Raw genomic sequence first — 16888 nt, forward strand, 5'->3', positions numbered from 1 at the left:
GATTTAGAAAAATTTCTTGTAGAAAGGGGATTTTTTTTCCTACTTGGGGAGAAAATGTACACATAAATTAGTGCATACCAAATGAACGCAAAGCACATTTCTCAACAGTTGTAATTTTCTTTGTCAGTTGAGTATTATTCTAAATGTAATGACTCTACTTCTAAATAAACTTGAATTTGGGTTTTTTTTATCCCACCAACATGATTTACTTGACTCTGCATTAGCAAATTGTTCATTGACAGGCAGGCTTAGTTTGGTCCCAAAGGAGAGATGAAAAGATGTACCCCTTTCCTTTTATTGGAGAAGTGGGGGCCCATCATACTGTCAGATTCAGTTGATATGTAGGTTAATTTCACTGAATTGTTTTTTCCACCCCAATTCCTTTTTTTGTCATTGTTACCAAGGGTGGCTCTCTGGGAAGGAGTTTGGGGAGAGATATAGTTGGAATTGAAACTGATATGAAAATAAAATATATCAATGAAAGACATTTTTAAAAGAAAGGTGGGGTTGACATCTATGCTTGGGGCTACCGTGAGTGTTTTTTTTAAATTCTGGATATTTTTCTTATATTCTGCGTAAGCTGCTTGGATAGTGCTTACAGTCCAAAAGGCTCTAAAGTTGAAGGTTCAAATGGAAAATTAATTGACAGATATCATATTCTCAAAACATTTATTGTTGCTGCTGTTGCTTCAGGGTTCGACCAATCAAAAATCCTTCAATCTTATACATGCTCATTTCTTAAAATATTGGGTGACAGAGAGAGACAGAGACAGAGACAGAGAGACAGGGAGAGGGAGAGACAGAGAGAGAGAGGTAGGAGGATTCAAATACGAGGAATTCAAATAAATATGGGAAGATTTAAATGAACCGATGCAGTAAGGACCAAAAGAATATACACAATGACAACAATACACACACACACACACACACACACACACACATATACAGAGAGAGTTACAAAAACAAAAAAATCTAAATATAATCTAACAAAATTATGATGATCAAGTTTATTCTAAAGAACAGATTTGAGAAATCATCTCCCCATAGCTCCTGTGCAGTGATAGGGACTATAGGTATGGAACCTTGCATGTAATATAGGATTTTTTTGCTATGTTGATTGGTTTTGCTGTACTGTTTTCCCCCTCTTTTATTTGTTGCTAAAAAAGCAATGGTTCTCAGAGTGTGGCCCCCTAAGAATCTACAAGACTTTCAGGGTGTCTGAGAGGTTGAAACTATTTTCAAAAATAATAGCGAAATGTTATTTGCCTATTGAAATGCTCCTCTTTTTTTCATACTACATATCCATGTGAGGGTGAATTTTCCCCACATACATAAACTAAAACATACTGCAACTGACGGCAGAAACAGATATGAGAATTTATCTTCAATTAAGCTAGACATTTGATTTGCAAAAATGCATAAAACAATGTAATTCTCACTAATTTTTTTTGTTTTGGAAGTTATTTTAAAATAGTTCATATAATATTAAGATATGCTATATTAAGTTGTATGTTTATTATTATTTTAATGAATTAAATAATTTAAATATCTCATATATTTAGATATTTTTATAGCTTTAAAAAAAATTTTTTTTGTAAGGCAATGGGGTTGAGTGCCTCGCCCAGGGTCACATAGCTAGGTAAGTATTAAATGTCTGAGGCCAGATTTAAATTCAGGGACTCCTGACTCCAGAGCAGGTGTTCTATCCACTGCACCACCTAGCCGCCCTTATTTTATAGCTTTTAATTTCTAATATGTTAAATACCAATAGAAATGAATAAAATCTGTTCAATAATTTTAAAATTAAGAGTATAAAGGGGTCCTTAGATCAAAAATTTGAGAATTCCTGTTGTAACAGATAACTCTCTAGGAGGGGAGAAGGGGATACTCTGGAAAATGTAGATGATGCAAAAACAAATGTTATCAATGAAAATTTATTTCTTAAAAATACAAATGCCAAATATGAAGATCTGTATATTAAGCAGAAGTATAAATGAGGTAAAGCGAAGCTAAGTATAGCACAATTTACATGAAGACAGAGCAGAATGGTATACTCATCAATTAATATACTCAATAAATTAATCAATCAACAGGCAAATATGAAATTCCTACCATTTCTCAGACAGTGTACTAGGTAGAGACAAAAAATGAATCATTCTATGGAAATTTCACAGTTATACATGTATAACCACTGTCAAGGGGAGGGAGGAAGGAGAAAAATGTGGAACTCAAAATCTTACCTAAATATGAATCCAGAAAACTATCTTTCTATGTAGTTGGAATAATAAATATATCTTTTAAAAAATGAACCAGTTGGGGCAGCCAAGTGGTGTAGTGGATAGAGCACCAGCTCTGGAATCAGGAGAACCTGAGTTTAAATTCGGTCTCTAACACTGAATAATACCTAGCTGTGTGGCCTTGGACAAGTCTCTTAACCCCATTGCCTTGCAAAAAAAAAAAAAGAACCAGTCCTTGCCCTCAATTTTACATTCAAGCTGGAAAAACATGCAGCTACTACTTTAGTCCAAGTTCTCATCATTTCTTGCCCAGGTAAACATGTTCATTCTCCTCTCTCAGATCTGACCCTTCTTCTATTCAAATAACTCTAGTGGATTCCTGTTGCCTCCAGAAGAAACTATAAATGTCTCTGAATCATTTTTGAAGCCTTTACTTTTTCATTCTTATTGGATGTTAATCCTCCTCCAACTTTCTACAATACAATTAAACTACATCTGTCTCTGTCTCTATTTCTCTCTCTCTCTCTCTCTCTCTCTCTCTCTCTCTCTCTCTCTCTCTCTCTCTCTCTCTCTCTCTGCCTTTTTCTTCACTTGTCATCCCCCATGTCTAGAACACACTCACTCTTTACCTTGGCTCAGTCTCTCTCTTGCCCAACAACTTGGCTCCAGTAATACCCTCTGCATGAAGCCTCCGCTACACCCCCACCTCTAGTACCACCCCTCCCAAAGAAACGTAACTACTTCATATGGGCATTTGTTCACTTTCTGCTGCCTCTATCTACATATGCACTTCTTTTTCTTGTGTTTCCTTCCCCAACTAGTTGATAACACAGACAAGCCTGGTGAGCTTCAGAAGGTCAGGAGGTCCTGGATGGCCACCAAGGCAACAGCTCAAGGATTCACTGGAGCGACCCATTGTGGTCATGGTGCTAGTCGTACAGTTATCAGCAAGAATAGGCCGATGGCAAGGGAAGAGCCAGGATGGAAGCCATGAAAAAGAAAATCAGATTTAGTCGTTGGTTCTGGCAATGTCCAATTCCGAGGTGGACTGTGAAAGGCTTAATTAGCAGGATACACATCTGTTGTATATTCTGGTAAGGCTTAAGATATTGGCCTCTGAACAGATTATAATATAGCAATAAGGTAAAATACTTTATTCTGTTTAAATCATTCTGTGCATGCAGGCTGGGACTCTCTTGTGTAATTTGTTACTTTCTGTATGGCATAAAAGCAGATGTCCTATACCCCCTTCATTTGTGTAACTCTCACTTTCTTCACTTTAGGGGAAATCCTCCATCAGGGCCCAAATTAGCAATTTTTCCAGGGGTATCCAGGGTTGGGGGTGATGAACCAATCACTGTTACAGTGAAAAGTTACATCCACTGTGGTAGGGCTGACTTGAGCCTTGAACCCAAACCAAGATCAAATCTCTGGGTACAAACCAGAGACTGACAACAGAAACAGTGGCAACCTCTTGTAAGACACTGTTCGAGAGTATCCTACATTGCTCCCCCAACAAAAATGGAACCCAGACAGACCCAAGCCACCCTGCTCTAGCAGACTTCTGGGACTGCTTAGAAGAGGGTTTGATCAGTGCTTCTGATTATTCCAATTATTGGATCCTGGAGCCTTGCATCTGAAATGAGGAGACACGTTTCCAATGCCACGTCAGTCATGCCCTAGCTCATGACATGAGTTGTACCATTTCCCTCAGCATATAATAATATAAATGGAGATGAAATTTTTGCAATATCTATCCGATGGGGTGATTGGCAGATTCTATATTACATGTTGTAAGATGATTTCACATTAAGGATTGGTTCAGTCTTTATATTGGTAGTCCCAGCCCCTAGTACCTGAGGAAAGGAAAGACTGCACAGTGAATAGAAAGAGGGCAGCTAGGTGGTGCAGTGGATAGAGCACTGGCCCTGAGTTCAAATCCAGCCACAGACATTTGATAATTACCTAGCTGTGTGACCTTGGGCAAGTCGCTTAACCCCATTGCCTTGCAAAAACCTAAAAAAAATGAATAGAAAGCCAGAGGGTCTGAGTACGAGTCCTGTTTCGGACACATTCTAGCTATGTAATCTTGGACAAGCCTATAGAAAGTTTTATTTGGACATTTCCCACCTTGCTAACTCCTCATCAAAAACAAAAACTCTATATATGGAGCCCTTTTCTGTCAAATTCCTCTGTGGAGGGATTACAAGAGAAAGGTTAATTGCCTCCTTCTTCTCTCCCAGTCATCATTATTCTCAAATATTTCTTTTCATAAATGTAAGTCAAGTAAATGAGACCCATAGAGGACAGCATGGCATATAGAGGGTTAATAAGTAGCATCCTGCATTTCTCTCTCTCTCTCTCTCTCTCTCTCTCTCTCTCTCTCTCTCTCTCTCTCTCTCTCTCTCTCTCTCTTTAGGTTTTTGCAAGGCAAATAGGGTTAAGTTGTTTGTCCAAGGTCACATAGCTAGGTGGTCAGGTACTCCTAACTCCAGGGCCGGTGCTCTATCCACTGTGCTACCTAGCCGCCCCTGCATTCTGCATTTCTAGATGGCAGTGAACACACTGAAAATACAAACTAATTCAAAAATAAGTACCTTGACATTTTGTCTAAGTGGTCTCTTCCCCCTTACAAAGAAAAAAATCAGAATTACTATCCCTGATGACTCAAAATATACATGCTTTTCACCTGAGGCCAAGGAAACTCTTGCTCATATTTTACAGGAAATTTAAATGGAAATGAAATGCTCTTTTCATCACCGTTAAATTCTTGCTCTTAAAAAAAAGGTTGAAAATTCTCCAATTTGTAATGACACCATTATTCTGGAAATGCCAATACTAGTTAGAGTGAATTGTTAGTGTGAATCAAGGACCCGTTATTTCATCAATATGAGAAGTCTCTGAGTGGGGCACCCTCTATAAAGGAAGGCTCCTTGTCTTATGAAGACTTATCGTCTTCCAGGTCCAAGACTGTCACACAGCTGGTAGGTGCTGAACCCAGATCTTCCTGACACCACGTATATCAGTCAGCCATAAAGCCCTCTATGGGTCAGGCCGTATGCAAAAGTGGTAGAACGATGACATCTGATGCAGAATAGGACTTCATAAGTGTCAACAATTCATTTATGTCAAGTTACTGAGAAAAATTTATTAAATTTCCACAATCTATACATACCACCAGCTGATTTATGCCATGTGTTTACTGCTTGTGTTATGTATTTATATCCCCAGCACTTGAACAGGGTCACCCAGGAAGTAATTAATAAAATGTTTATTGATTGATGAAATCACATAATTCTTACATTGGAAGCTTCCTAGAAACTATTCTGCTTGTGCCAGAGCTGTAGTGGATCCCTAGTCAACATCTAAAAAGTGTTCTCTTCATGTGGGGAGTAGGTAGCAGAGCCATAATTAGAAAGATTTGCCTCTGGAGAAAACAGCACAAAATGAGCTATAAAGGCAATAATAAAGTTTCAAGACCTAGATAGACCTTTTAAGACAAATTTAGTTGAGAGAGTAAAAGGGGGACCCAATGGTGATTGCCCTAAGGTGGGTACAGAGAGAAACCAGGACACTTCTGGTTGCTAGGTGTGCCATGAAAGGGGAAGGACAAAGAGCAAAGCAAATGGTAAGCAGCTCACTTGGGATACAGCTGCTAGCGGGAAGAACCGCATCACCTGGTTCTCACCAATTAAAGGCTGAACTCAGCTGCTTCTATATCGCCAAAAGACTGGGAATGCTATTCATTCCCTCTAAATTTCAGAGCCCTGAGACGAAGCTCTGGTTACTCCATACTAGTTATGGCTGTAATAATCATTGTCTGTTATTTTCATTTTTTTCTTAGAAATAAATGGTAAAAGCCTATTGATGTAATTGAATGATTTGCTCACTCTCTTATGGTAACTCAATTGAATAGGAATTATCCATAAGAGTGATCCTGATCTTTTGTCTTTTCAGGTTTACAGTTTTTTCAAAATATCTTTTCCTTGTTCTTCTTTCATTTGCTGTTCTTCAAACTATATGATAGAAAAAGTATCTGAGAAAACAAATGCTTGCCAACACAAAAAATAAAGGAAATTTTGAAAAAAAAAATGTAAAAGAGCACCAACCTAGAATTCAAAAAAAAAAAAAAAATTAGGTCCCAAACCGGATTCTGACTAATCAGTTGTATGGCCTTGGGCAAATCACTTTATCCCCACCTTCCCTGAAAAAATGGAGGTAACATTTCCCCAGTAGAGGAGAAGGTTGGGAACTTGGGACTGGACAGATCCAAGTACGGAATGAGCAAGAAAGGCTTTTAACCTCTTTCAGTCTATTTTCTCATCTCTATAATGAAGATAATGGGACTTATTGTAAGGATGAAATGAGATAATATAAGTAAAGTGAGCTTTATAGTGAAGTGTTAGCTATTATAATTATCGAGCAGGGTGATTGTGAGGATACAAACAATAGGAGAGCAAGGGGCTACCATGGACATACAACACTAGGTTTAGCATCAGGAAGATTCATCTTCATGAGTTCAAATCCAGCCTCAGACACTGACTAGCTATGTGGACTGGGCAAGTCACTTAACTCAGCTTGCCTCAGTTTCAGTTATTTTTAAATTTAAAGCAATGGGGAAGTGACTTGCCCAAGGTCACACTGCTAGGCAATTAAGTGTCTTGAGGTCAGATTGAAAACTCAGGTCCTCCTGACTCCAGGGCTGGCACTCTATCCACTGTGCCACCTAGCTGCCCTTGCCTCAGGGCAGCCAAAAAACTGAACTGAAAAAGTAAATGACAGAGCACTCCGGCAACTTTGCCAAGGAAACTTGAATGAGCTCATGAAGAGTCAGATGCAAATGAAACAACACAATTAACAATCAAATAACAAATGTAAATTTTGAAAATTATAGAGGATTCAAGAGTTGAGCTGAGAGGAAGACCTGGATTCGAATCTCACCTCTAATACTTACTAGCTGCTTGACCATGATCAGCAAGTCACAACTTTGTTGATGCAGGGATGGCACAAGCATTTGGGGAAGGGGAATCAGGAAAGGATTGATGTAAGTTTTTTGTTTGTTTGATTTTTAGATTTTTCAAGGCAATGGGGTTAAGTGGCTTGTCCAAGGCGACACGGCTAGGTAATTATTAAGTATCTGAGGCCGGATTTGAACTTGGGTACTCCTGACTCCAAGGCCGGTGCTCTGTCCACTGCACCACCTAGCCGCCCTGGATTGTTGTAAATTTTGAAGAAACTAGAGATACTGAGAGATAGTGGGAAAGGAACACGATCCAGGAATGGATCCAGCTGCTGCAAAGGTGTGGGCACAAGAAATAGAATTTTAGTTAGTAATTTGCTATAAAAAAAATGTTAAAAGAAGTATGAAGTCTCTACAAAGTCTACTTTTTTCTCAGGGAACTGACTAAAAGGAGATTAGCTTACATTTCAAGATGCCATCCATAACCAAAGGGGGAAAATATCTGGAGAGTCAATTTTCCAAATAGGAAATCGGTGACTATTGTCAGGACTCTTTTCTCTTCTGTTTAGCCAATACAATGAGCAGATCGTGACAGCCACAACACAATATGTTACTCCCAATGCCAGATGACTCTCTGGCATGGTAGCAGCACAATGAGAAGACTTGCTCATCTATTTTACCAGCCATTGTTTACCAGTGGAACATACTATAGTCACGCTTCTCTAGAGTAGTTGCTAACTTTGTTCTCTGGCCCCAATACACCACCCAGTACACTGGAGGTGGCAGTGAAGGGGGACTTTGGCATGCCCTGATCCTAGAAACACTACCCTCAAGGTATCACAAGAGGAAGAAGAAGAAAGGTGGCAACAAAAACTGCTCATCCACAACCCAAGGAGAGAAGGAAACTCAGGGACAAGAAGATCTCAGCGCTTCCAGCCAGGGAGCAGAGCTCAAAGAGTTTAGAAACCAGTGACGGAAAAAGTCTCAGTGCAAAGGGCAGGTGTGGTATCATGAGTTCTTGACAGGATGAGCAAAGCCTTTGGTCCAAGGCTATAACCCTAATTTTACAGATGAAGAAATTGGATCAGAGATGCCCATGATCCTAAGTAGGATTTGAAAAGCTTTTCAAGTGTGCTTTTTGTTTGACATTTATTAGAGGTAAAAAAGGGTCACAGACCAAAAACTATTATTTTTAATTTAGAAAAAAATTCCATTATCTTATTATGTAATTGTGCTATGTCGTGTGCTTAATTTTTCTTCCTTAAGGATATGATTTCTCTCTCATTACATTCAACTTAGATCAATGTTTGTTCGTTTGTTTTGTAGGTTTTTGCAAGACAATGGGGTTAAGTGGCTTGCCAAGGCCAAACAGCTAGGTCATTTTGTCTCAGGATGGACTCTGGGACTCCTGACTGCAGGGCCAGTGCTCTATCCACTGTGCCACCCAGCTGTCCCTAGATCAATGTATACCATGGAAACATTGTAAAGACTAACAGATGGCCTTGGGGGGGGAGGAGGAAGATTGGGAGAAAAACTGTAAAACTCAAAATAAATAAAATCTTTTTAAAAGGGTCACAAAATGGTAATAATGAGTTTCAACTGATTAATGGAATCTTGATTTCTAACCACTATATGGTAGATGGTTACAAGTTTCCTAGAGGACTAATTAATGTTTCCTTCAGGGGCCCCATTTGCCCAGCATGATTCTCTCTCTCTCTTCAGTGCCAGTCTCTTTCTTTCCAATGGACCCAAAAGGAGAATGTGATGCTTTCACCTAGAACAAGGTTCCCCTTTCAGAACCCCTTTCAAACAGTAACAAAACATGTCGTGAGCCTCTAGAATAATTTAATACTCATGATATTCTGGCTTGGACTATTGCAGTAAATCCTCAGTGGTTCCTCAACCACTGAGAACTGCTAGCCTAGAACATCCTTCTGCTCAGTCTAGAGAGGGAACACTCAGCTTATCAAACAGCCTCCGGATCAATGATGGGATTTTCATTGTCTAATCACATCTTTCCATAGGTAACTATATCTATCTCTGCCAGACCCAGTTTTTAGAAAGCACTGCAAAAAGAGTTGGCAAATTCATAAACACCAAGGTAGCTGGGGGGGGGGGGGTAGTGGATATAGCACCACGCTTGGAGTCAAGAAGTCCTGAGTTCAAATATGACCGAGTCTTCATTTGTCTCAGTTTTCTTTGTAAAATGGAAAGAATAGCACCTATCTCCAAGAGCTGTTGTAAGAATAAAATGAGGTATGTGTAAAGTATTGAGCATCCTTATCATAGGAGAGACCATTTCAATCCCCCCAGTACCTAGCACAGTAACTAGCAAATGCAATTAACATGTATTGCTTATATGAATTCTGCATGACTAGATGCATACTTAGTCTATACACACACACAGAAAGTATACAGTTACCTATATATCTCTCTGATATTCATGGATATCTAGATATTGATATCGATAGATCCTGTGTGTGTGTGTGTGTGTGTATACTGATTAATGCACATACCAATAGATACTGATATAACATATGAATATATGTGTGTATACAAAGATCGGTAGATATATCCATTTTTATATATTAATATTGTGTATTGTACATACATGGCTATATAAATATATAGTGATATACCACTGGGGATAAGTGCATGTGTCTATACTAATACATATGCATATTATATATATATATGCTCATATTAAAATTGATATACACACATATGAGTGAGGGAAATGAATGACTAAAATGACTGAACAACAACACAGGGAATTATATATTGTGATATATATATATATACACACATATATACATATATAATATATATTGCCAATACATGTGTGCATGCAAGTATGTGCACATATATGTGAATGCCCATTAATGAAAACATATGCAAAGATACATATAAATTCATTTATAAATGGATACATGAATGTATATGGGCAGCTAAGTGGCGCAGTAGATAGAGCACTGCTCTTGGAAACAAGAGGATGGGAGATCGAATCCAGCCTCAGACACTTGACTCGTACTAGCTGCCTCCCACCCAGAGTCATCTCCAGGTGTCCCAACTCATATCTGGCCACTGGACCCAGATGGCTCTGGAGGAGAAAGTAACGCTGGGGACTTAGCCCAGCCCCCTCACTCATATTCAATTCACATGCATGACGACATCTCCTCCCTGATGTTCTGACAGTCTTCAAAAATAAAGGACAAACTTTAGACGTATGTGATATGTCTATATAAAAGCTGGAACATAATATAAATGCATCTTGTACAGATATACATTAAAATAGGTACCTACATGAACATTAACTGATGCAAATGAGGACATGTATACTCATATACATACTTATTTAAAAGGACTGCAGATACATGTTCAAGCACATATGTACACATAAACTGATATGTAGGCAAGTGATTCATATCTTCTCATGTGGGTTTAGAGCACTTTTAACTTTCACATTTCTTTCACATTTTATGTGAAAAATATTTTGTATTTTTATATTTTATATTTACTTATATTTATATTTCATTTTATATCTTCGCCTAACAAAGACTGGGAAAATCTACCATCCTTCCATGTGACATTATTCAGATGATAGAAAGCAGGGAAGAATAGGAAGCTGATTTGGCAGAAGAAAGGGCATGAAAGTTAGGAACAGTTCTCTAAAAGAAATCTCCAACTGTCAACAACCAGGGAGAAATATTCTGGATTTTTAATGAATGAAAGAGGCAAAAACAACTCTGAGGTTTCATCACTAATGGAAAACATCATTTTGAAAACCCTAACAAACAGAAAATAGGTAGGGGCTGTGGGATGATAAGCCCATCGATGCCCTGTTGGTGGGGCTGTGACTTGGACCACCAATTCTGGAAAACAATTTGAAATCTTGTTAGAAAATTAGCGAACGTTTATGATCTTTTGGCACATATTATCCCAGGGAACTCAGAGAAAGATTCCACATGCACATATAAACATACATACATACAAAATACACACATAAAAGCAAACATAAACATTGAAAAATATTCATGACCAGTCAAACTCGGAAACAAAGTGCATATAGATCAAATGGCAAAATTTAAAGAAATTGTAGTTTGCGGATGGAAGAGAATATAATTGCCCTCATAAGAAACAACAAAAAGGACTAATTCTGAAAAACCTAAAAAAAGACCTATGAACTGATACAAAGAGAAGAAAGAAGAACCTGGAAAAACAATTTACATAACAACAGTGATACAAATGAAAATGTTAAAAGGCAGCTGAATTCAGACTAAATTGCCATGACAAATTCTGTTCCTGAGTACAGATAACGAAACACACTTCCCTTCCATTAGTAAAGAGGTGAAGGACTGTGGACACCGCATGTTGCAGAAGCAAGTAAAAGATCCTTGTGACCAAGTTATGCTTGACTATTGTCTATGACAAGGGAGGGTGATAATGGGGACAGAAAGATGCTACCTGAAAGCCTCCATCGCATAAAAAAACAAAGACATCAATAAGTACAGATGGACTGGGATTTTCTTCTGGAATATTGCTCTCAAAATAAAGGAATTGAAATATTTTTGAAACTAGAAAGGTGCGTTTTTCTTTCTTTAATGTAGAATGACAATTTTGTCTTATGTATGTATACACTGGCCTATCCCCTGCCTGAACTTTGGCTCATCATCTAAATACATGCTCAGAGTAAAATTATGTTTTACTTCAATCCCCCAAACTCAGTGATCCTTTGAAACCCTTTTAGAAAGATGAAAGCAAGCAAGAAAAAAAGATTCCAAAGAACATTTTAGAAGACAGATGAGTTAAAACTCAAATTGATTATCAGATCTTTCCAATTACCTAAGGGTTTCAAATGAAGACAATTCAATTAAAAAAAAAAGACATTTGGATTTAATTTTAAATTTCCTTGGTAAAACTGATCATTTATTAAAGACTTATTCTGCTATATGTTGTACCAATCAAATATTTTAGGTTTGTGCCAATATATATGCACACATATGTACCAATACATACACATACATTTTTATAATATATAATATATATTACAATGTGTGTTTATAGATGTATGTATTATACACATAAATTATTAATTTTATTTAATTTATTTAAACAATTGTTTATTAATAAAATTAATGCACATGTATATTTACATATATAAATGGATATATATGGATTTATACTAATGTATAAATATAAACATATATACATGGGTCAAATGATATCTATATTACACAACATGTAAGTGTGTGTATAAAAGAAATGTGTGTGTATGTATATGAGAAGTCTGAGTTTTGGTGCATTTTTTACTTAACTCTGCCTTTATCAAAGAGTTTGCACCACATCTTTTAAGGGATTTGAATGCATTCATATATCTCTGGTTATCTCCAGACAACTGTTAGTCTTTTGTTTAGACTAAAAATCTTCAACATTGGACGCACACAAAGACATCCTGTACTGAAATCCTCCTCCAATGACTCTGGGTTGAGATAGGCTCTAGGACGGGGGCCATGCCCTCAGACTTGGCTGGTTCCACTAGTTTGGGAGACTTTGAATGGGGTCCCATAGAATAATATAAAACTTAAAAAAGGAAAATATCAAGTTCCACATATTAGTAGAGAAAATAAATTATTTGGATGGAGGGTTAGTAGAAACATTCTCTGAGATGATCCAGGAATCTGAGTGGACCGCAAAGTCAACAGGAATGAGCATTACAGCACAATCTAATGCAATCTTAAACTACATAAAAAGGACAACATTCAGAAGCAGGAAGGTACTAATACCAGGGTATCTCACCAGTTTAAAGTACATCCAGAATATCGTTGCTGAGCTCTTGTTGCTTCATCTCAAAAACAGCAACAAGCTGAAGTCCACTTAGATGTGCCACGTCAGGGAACAGATGTATGGGCTGTGGATGTTTGGATAAAAGACTTAGTTGTGACACAATAGCTATATTTGAAGGTTGGTCTTGCAGAAGATGGCAGAAACTAGCAGGCAGAACTGGGAGTGGTGGGTAAAAGTGGCAGAAAGGTAGGTAAATTCCAGCTCAACTTAAGAAAAAAAAAACAAAACAAAAGGTCACTAATCATTTTCCGAGGCTGACATGGGGGCTGCCAGTGAGTTCTATGTGATTGGAAGTTTTCAGGCAGAGCCTGAGTGACTTCTCTATTGGGATGGTATGCGAGATGATTGGACGAGATGGCTCCTGCCTCTTTGAAAGGAGGATCTGAAGGTGATGGACAATCTGAGAGTGACTTCACAAGCCTCTTTTCACAGGAGACCTTGAGAAGCAGAGTAGCATTGACCAAGATCACATGGGTAATAATGAGCAGAACCATCATTTGTACCCAAGTCATAAGGACCACAAATCCAACTTCCTCACTAGATCTCTAAGTAGAGAAATTCTATTCTCTTGATTACTAGAATGATTCTTTCACAACTGTTTTATGAGGAAAAACAGAGGCTGAATTAGTTTTCCAACAGGATATTACAAGAATCAATGTCTAAGTCAAATGGAAAATATGGAAGGCTCAGTGACACCATCAGGTTACTGATCCCTACAGGTTATGAATGGGGCAGTCAGCTAAAATGAGCAGAATCAAGTAAGGTCTCATGGCTTCCTGGATAGAGAGCTGATCTTGGCATCAGGACAGTTGGGGTTCAAGTCCCACTTGTGACACATTCTGGCATGGTAATCCTGGGCAAGGCTTTTAATCTCATGCACTAAGCAGTTTTCTAAGACTAGGATTTGCAGAATAGCTCCCCATCTGTTTTGGATGAATAATGGTCCTACACTGATGGTATCTCATGTGTGGACACGAAAAGTATGGCACTGGTACAAATACAAAAAGCCTTCCTGAAAAGATCACTGTTTGGCGTTTTGTTTTTTTTTTTTTGGTTTTTTTTGAAATCAGATTTCCTTGCCTCTCCCAGGCAAGTATCACTGCCGCTAGTGGTGGATCTTTGACCTGCTCCATTTCCGACCTGGGTCACTTTAACCCTTCTCCTTTGGCTCTGGTTCTCTCTCCCCATTTCACGCCCATGACTCACCATTCTGGGTTCAGACTTTGCTTTATGACAATTGTAGCTCTGAACCCTCATCAAACTCAAGTGATGCACCAACCTTAGCTTCTCCAGTAACAAGGACTACCCTGTGGGCCACCTATGACTGACTTATTGTTCCAAGAATAAAAAGATAAGCAAAGCTGTCCTGAAGAATCCTGTGGATTATGGGTTGTACTTGTATTTTATACAGGTCAGATTTGGGGGAAAATGTGTTGCCAATATAAGGAATATGAAGTCTGTGCAACACTAAACTGGAGTCCCACTCCAGATGAATTTAAAATTCATTTCAAACTATGAAAACCAAAGTTACAGGAGATGACTGAATTCTAGCAGTGACCCCACCTGATGGTGGACCCAACTTTTCTTAAAACAGAGATTGTGCTTTTGTGGAGATTAGGTCTGTAGCTCAAAGGCGTCCTGCTGGAGACACAGATTCCAGGGTACTGACTGAATTGTTAAATGGTTGACCAAACGTCGTAGCACCTGCAGAGTGACAGACAATGGGGCTATATCTGGAAAGAATGCATATTGTCTAGCAAAATGGTGCTCGATCCTCAAGGTTGCACCATTCACTAGCACTAGAGGCCAGCTGTGTTCTGAGCTCTGAGTAGGTCTCCATCACTTTGGAAGTCCTGGGTCTCCAGTATACATAAACCAGAACCGTGGGAGAGTGATTATCAGAAAAGCAAAGCCTGTCAAGTGGCTGTATAATTCCAAAGCTGATGTGCCCACCCAGTAGCTGATGCACTCACTATCTGATGTTCTACCTTTGGCATCTAAGAGAGGAAATATATCTTAGGGTTAAGGATACTGGACTGGGATTCATCATTGTAGCTATTTAACCTTGTATGACTTCAACAATCTGAGGTTTGTCCTCTATAAAACAAGGACATTAGTATACAGATGATCTCTGAGTCCCATTCCAAGCTCTAGGGCCCATGAGTATATACTACTTAGCAAAATCTAGGTGTTCTTTTACTTTTTATTCTCCAGAAAGTGAGTTTCAAACCCCCCACCATTCACTTAAAACCAACCATCTCTGATGTATCCAAATTTTAATGGTTTCTGGTGGCCCCAGGTGTAAGGTGTGCCTCTGGGACCCTCTCCCATGGACAATCAAAACAACATTGGGCCAAATACGCTCATCACAGCGAAAGGGACATAGTCCACATAAAGTTTTAATCAAAATCAACTTTATAAATTCAAAACGTGTAAACACCCTCCTAATCGGGCATCAAAGAAACAATTGTGCAAAATATCTTTTGTGTGAAAACAAAACTCTTCCAACACTCTTGAGTCCAGGAGGGACAGAAGCACATAGAGAGGATTCATGGAAACATGTCCCATCAAGCTCTGACTGCCAAACTTAACAAGATACATCCACTTCACTTCAACCAATCAAGTTTCATAGGAATGTACAAGTTGATTGTGAAATCATTTGGCAGCATCCGCTAAGAGTTTACTAGTTTGTACAACTTTGTGCTTTTTTATTTATGCATTTGAACCACCTTTGTGTTGGAAGTGATCATTCGGTTACACAGCTCACCCATCACAAACGGGTTCCTTCACATTTTCATGTGACTTCACAAGGTCAGCCGGAGAAATGATTTTCTGAGGTTTATAAACAATAATATACAATGTATCAATCAGATTGGTCTTTTTTTTTACATTAACCAGTTCTAGATTTAAATACATTATTTTATGAACAGTGAAAAAGAAAGCTCCTCCTTATTTTACATCAACACTAAAATATCTGAATTTTTGTAAATAGCATCACTGTTAACAAATAGTACAGGGAAATAAATTCAGCAACCCATGTTAACAGAATACATATTCAAGTTGTTCTTTTTAAAAAATATTTCCTACCATATTAAAACTAGGAGATGATTTTTTTCATTAAGTATGCAAGTATTTTACAATATGTACTAAATTCCCTGACCACATCAGTGTAAAAGGGAGTTAAGCAACAGCAAACAAAATGAAAACAGTTTCAATGTTCATACAATCATCCCGTTACACCTCTCTATACTTTTCAGGAACAAGCCAGAGGCCTCCATAAATCAGGAAACCCCACCTCACCTCTGTATCACCTCGGATCCCAGGGCGATCAACTAAAAGCCGGCTCCTTCATTCCCCAGGTGTCACACTGGTTCCCTTGCCTGTCTTTCCCTCCTCTCCCTGGTCATTCATTCACCAGCCCCCTCCCTCTGTCCCTGGCTCCTTCACTCATTCACTGGCTCCTCATTGTCTCCTTCACTCATTCACTGACTCCTCTCATTCCTGGCCCCCTCCCTCTCTCACTGGCTCTTTCACTTATTCACTGGCCCCTCATTCATCAGCCCCCTCCCTCCCTTGCTGGCCTGCTCACTACTCGCTCATTCCTGGGGCTCCATGACCTTCTTCTTGAGATGATGGAGCAGGGCATCTTTCTCCATGAGAGCTTCCGCCAGTGCCATTTTCGCTTGAGCCAGTTCCTGCTTGAGACATTCGTTTTCTTCCATGAGCTGAAATAAGGAATTGAGAGAATATGGGCATACAGATCTCATCATAAAGCCTTCGAGAAGCATTTCTCAAGCTTTGACATGTTGAACAATTAGAAAACACACCAAAGCCAAGGCCCTGGTGA

The 16888-nt window shown here is 38.6% G+C and overlaps 1 protein-coding gene across 2 annotated transcripts in view; it reads right to left on the reverse strand.

The window, feature by feature from the left end:
- Window positions 1–4583: 4583 nt before the first annotated feature.
- BLTP3B (bridge-like lipid transfer protein family member 3B) overlaps window positions 4584–16888 on the reverse strand; it is a 91496-nt gene continuing 79191 nt past the window's right edge. For both annotated transcript variants that reach the window (XM_074226656.1, XM_074226657.1), the window contains exon 21: window positions 4584–16766. In XM_074226656.1, coding sequence (XP_074082757.1) covers window positions 16638–16766 — 129 coding nt within the window. In that variant the 3' untranslated portion in view covers window positions 4584–16637. The remainder of the gene's footprint in view (window positions 16767–16888) is intronic.

The sequence above is a fragment of the Macrotis lagotis genome, chromosome 2 (genome assembly GCF_037893015.1).
Source record: "Macrotis lagotis isolate mMagLag1 chromosome 2, bilby.v1.9.chrom.fasta, whole genome shotgun sequence".
Lineage (NCBI taxonomy): Eukaryota > Metazoa > Chordata > Mammalia > Peramelemorphia > Peramelidae > Macrotis > Macrotis lagotis.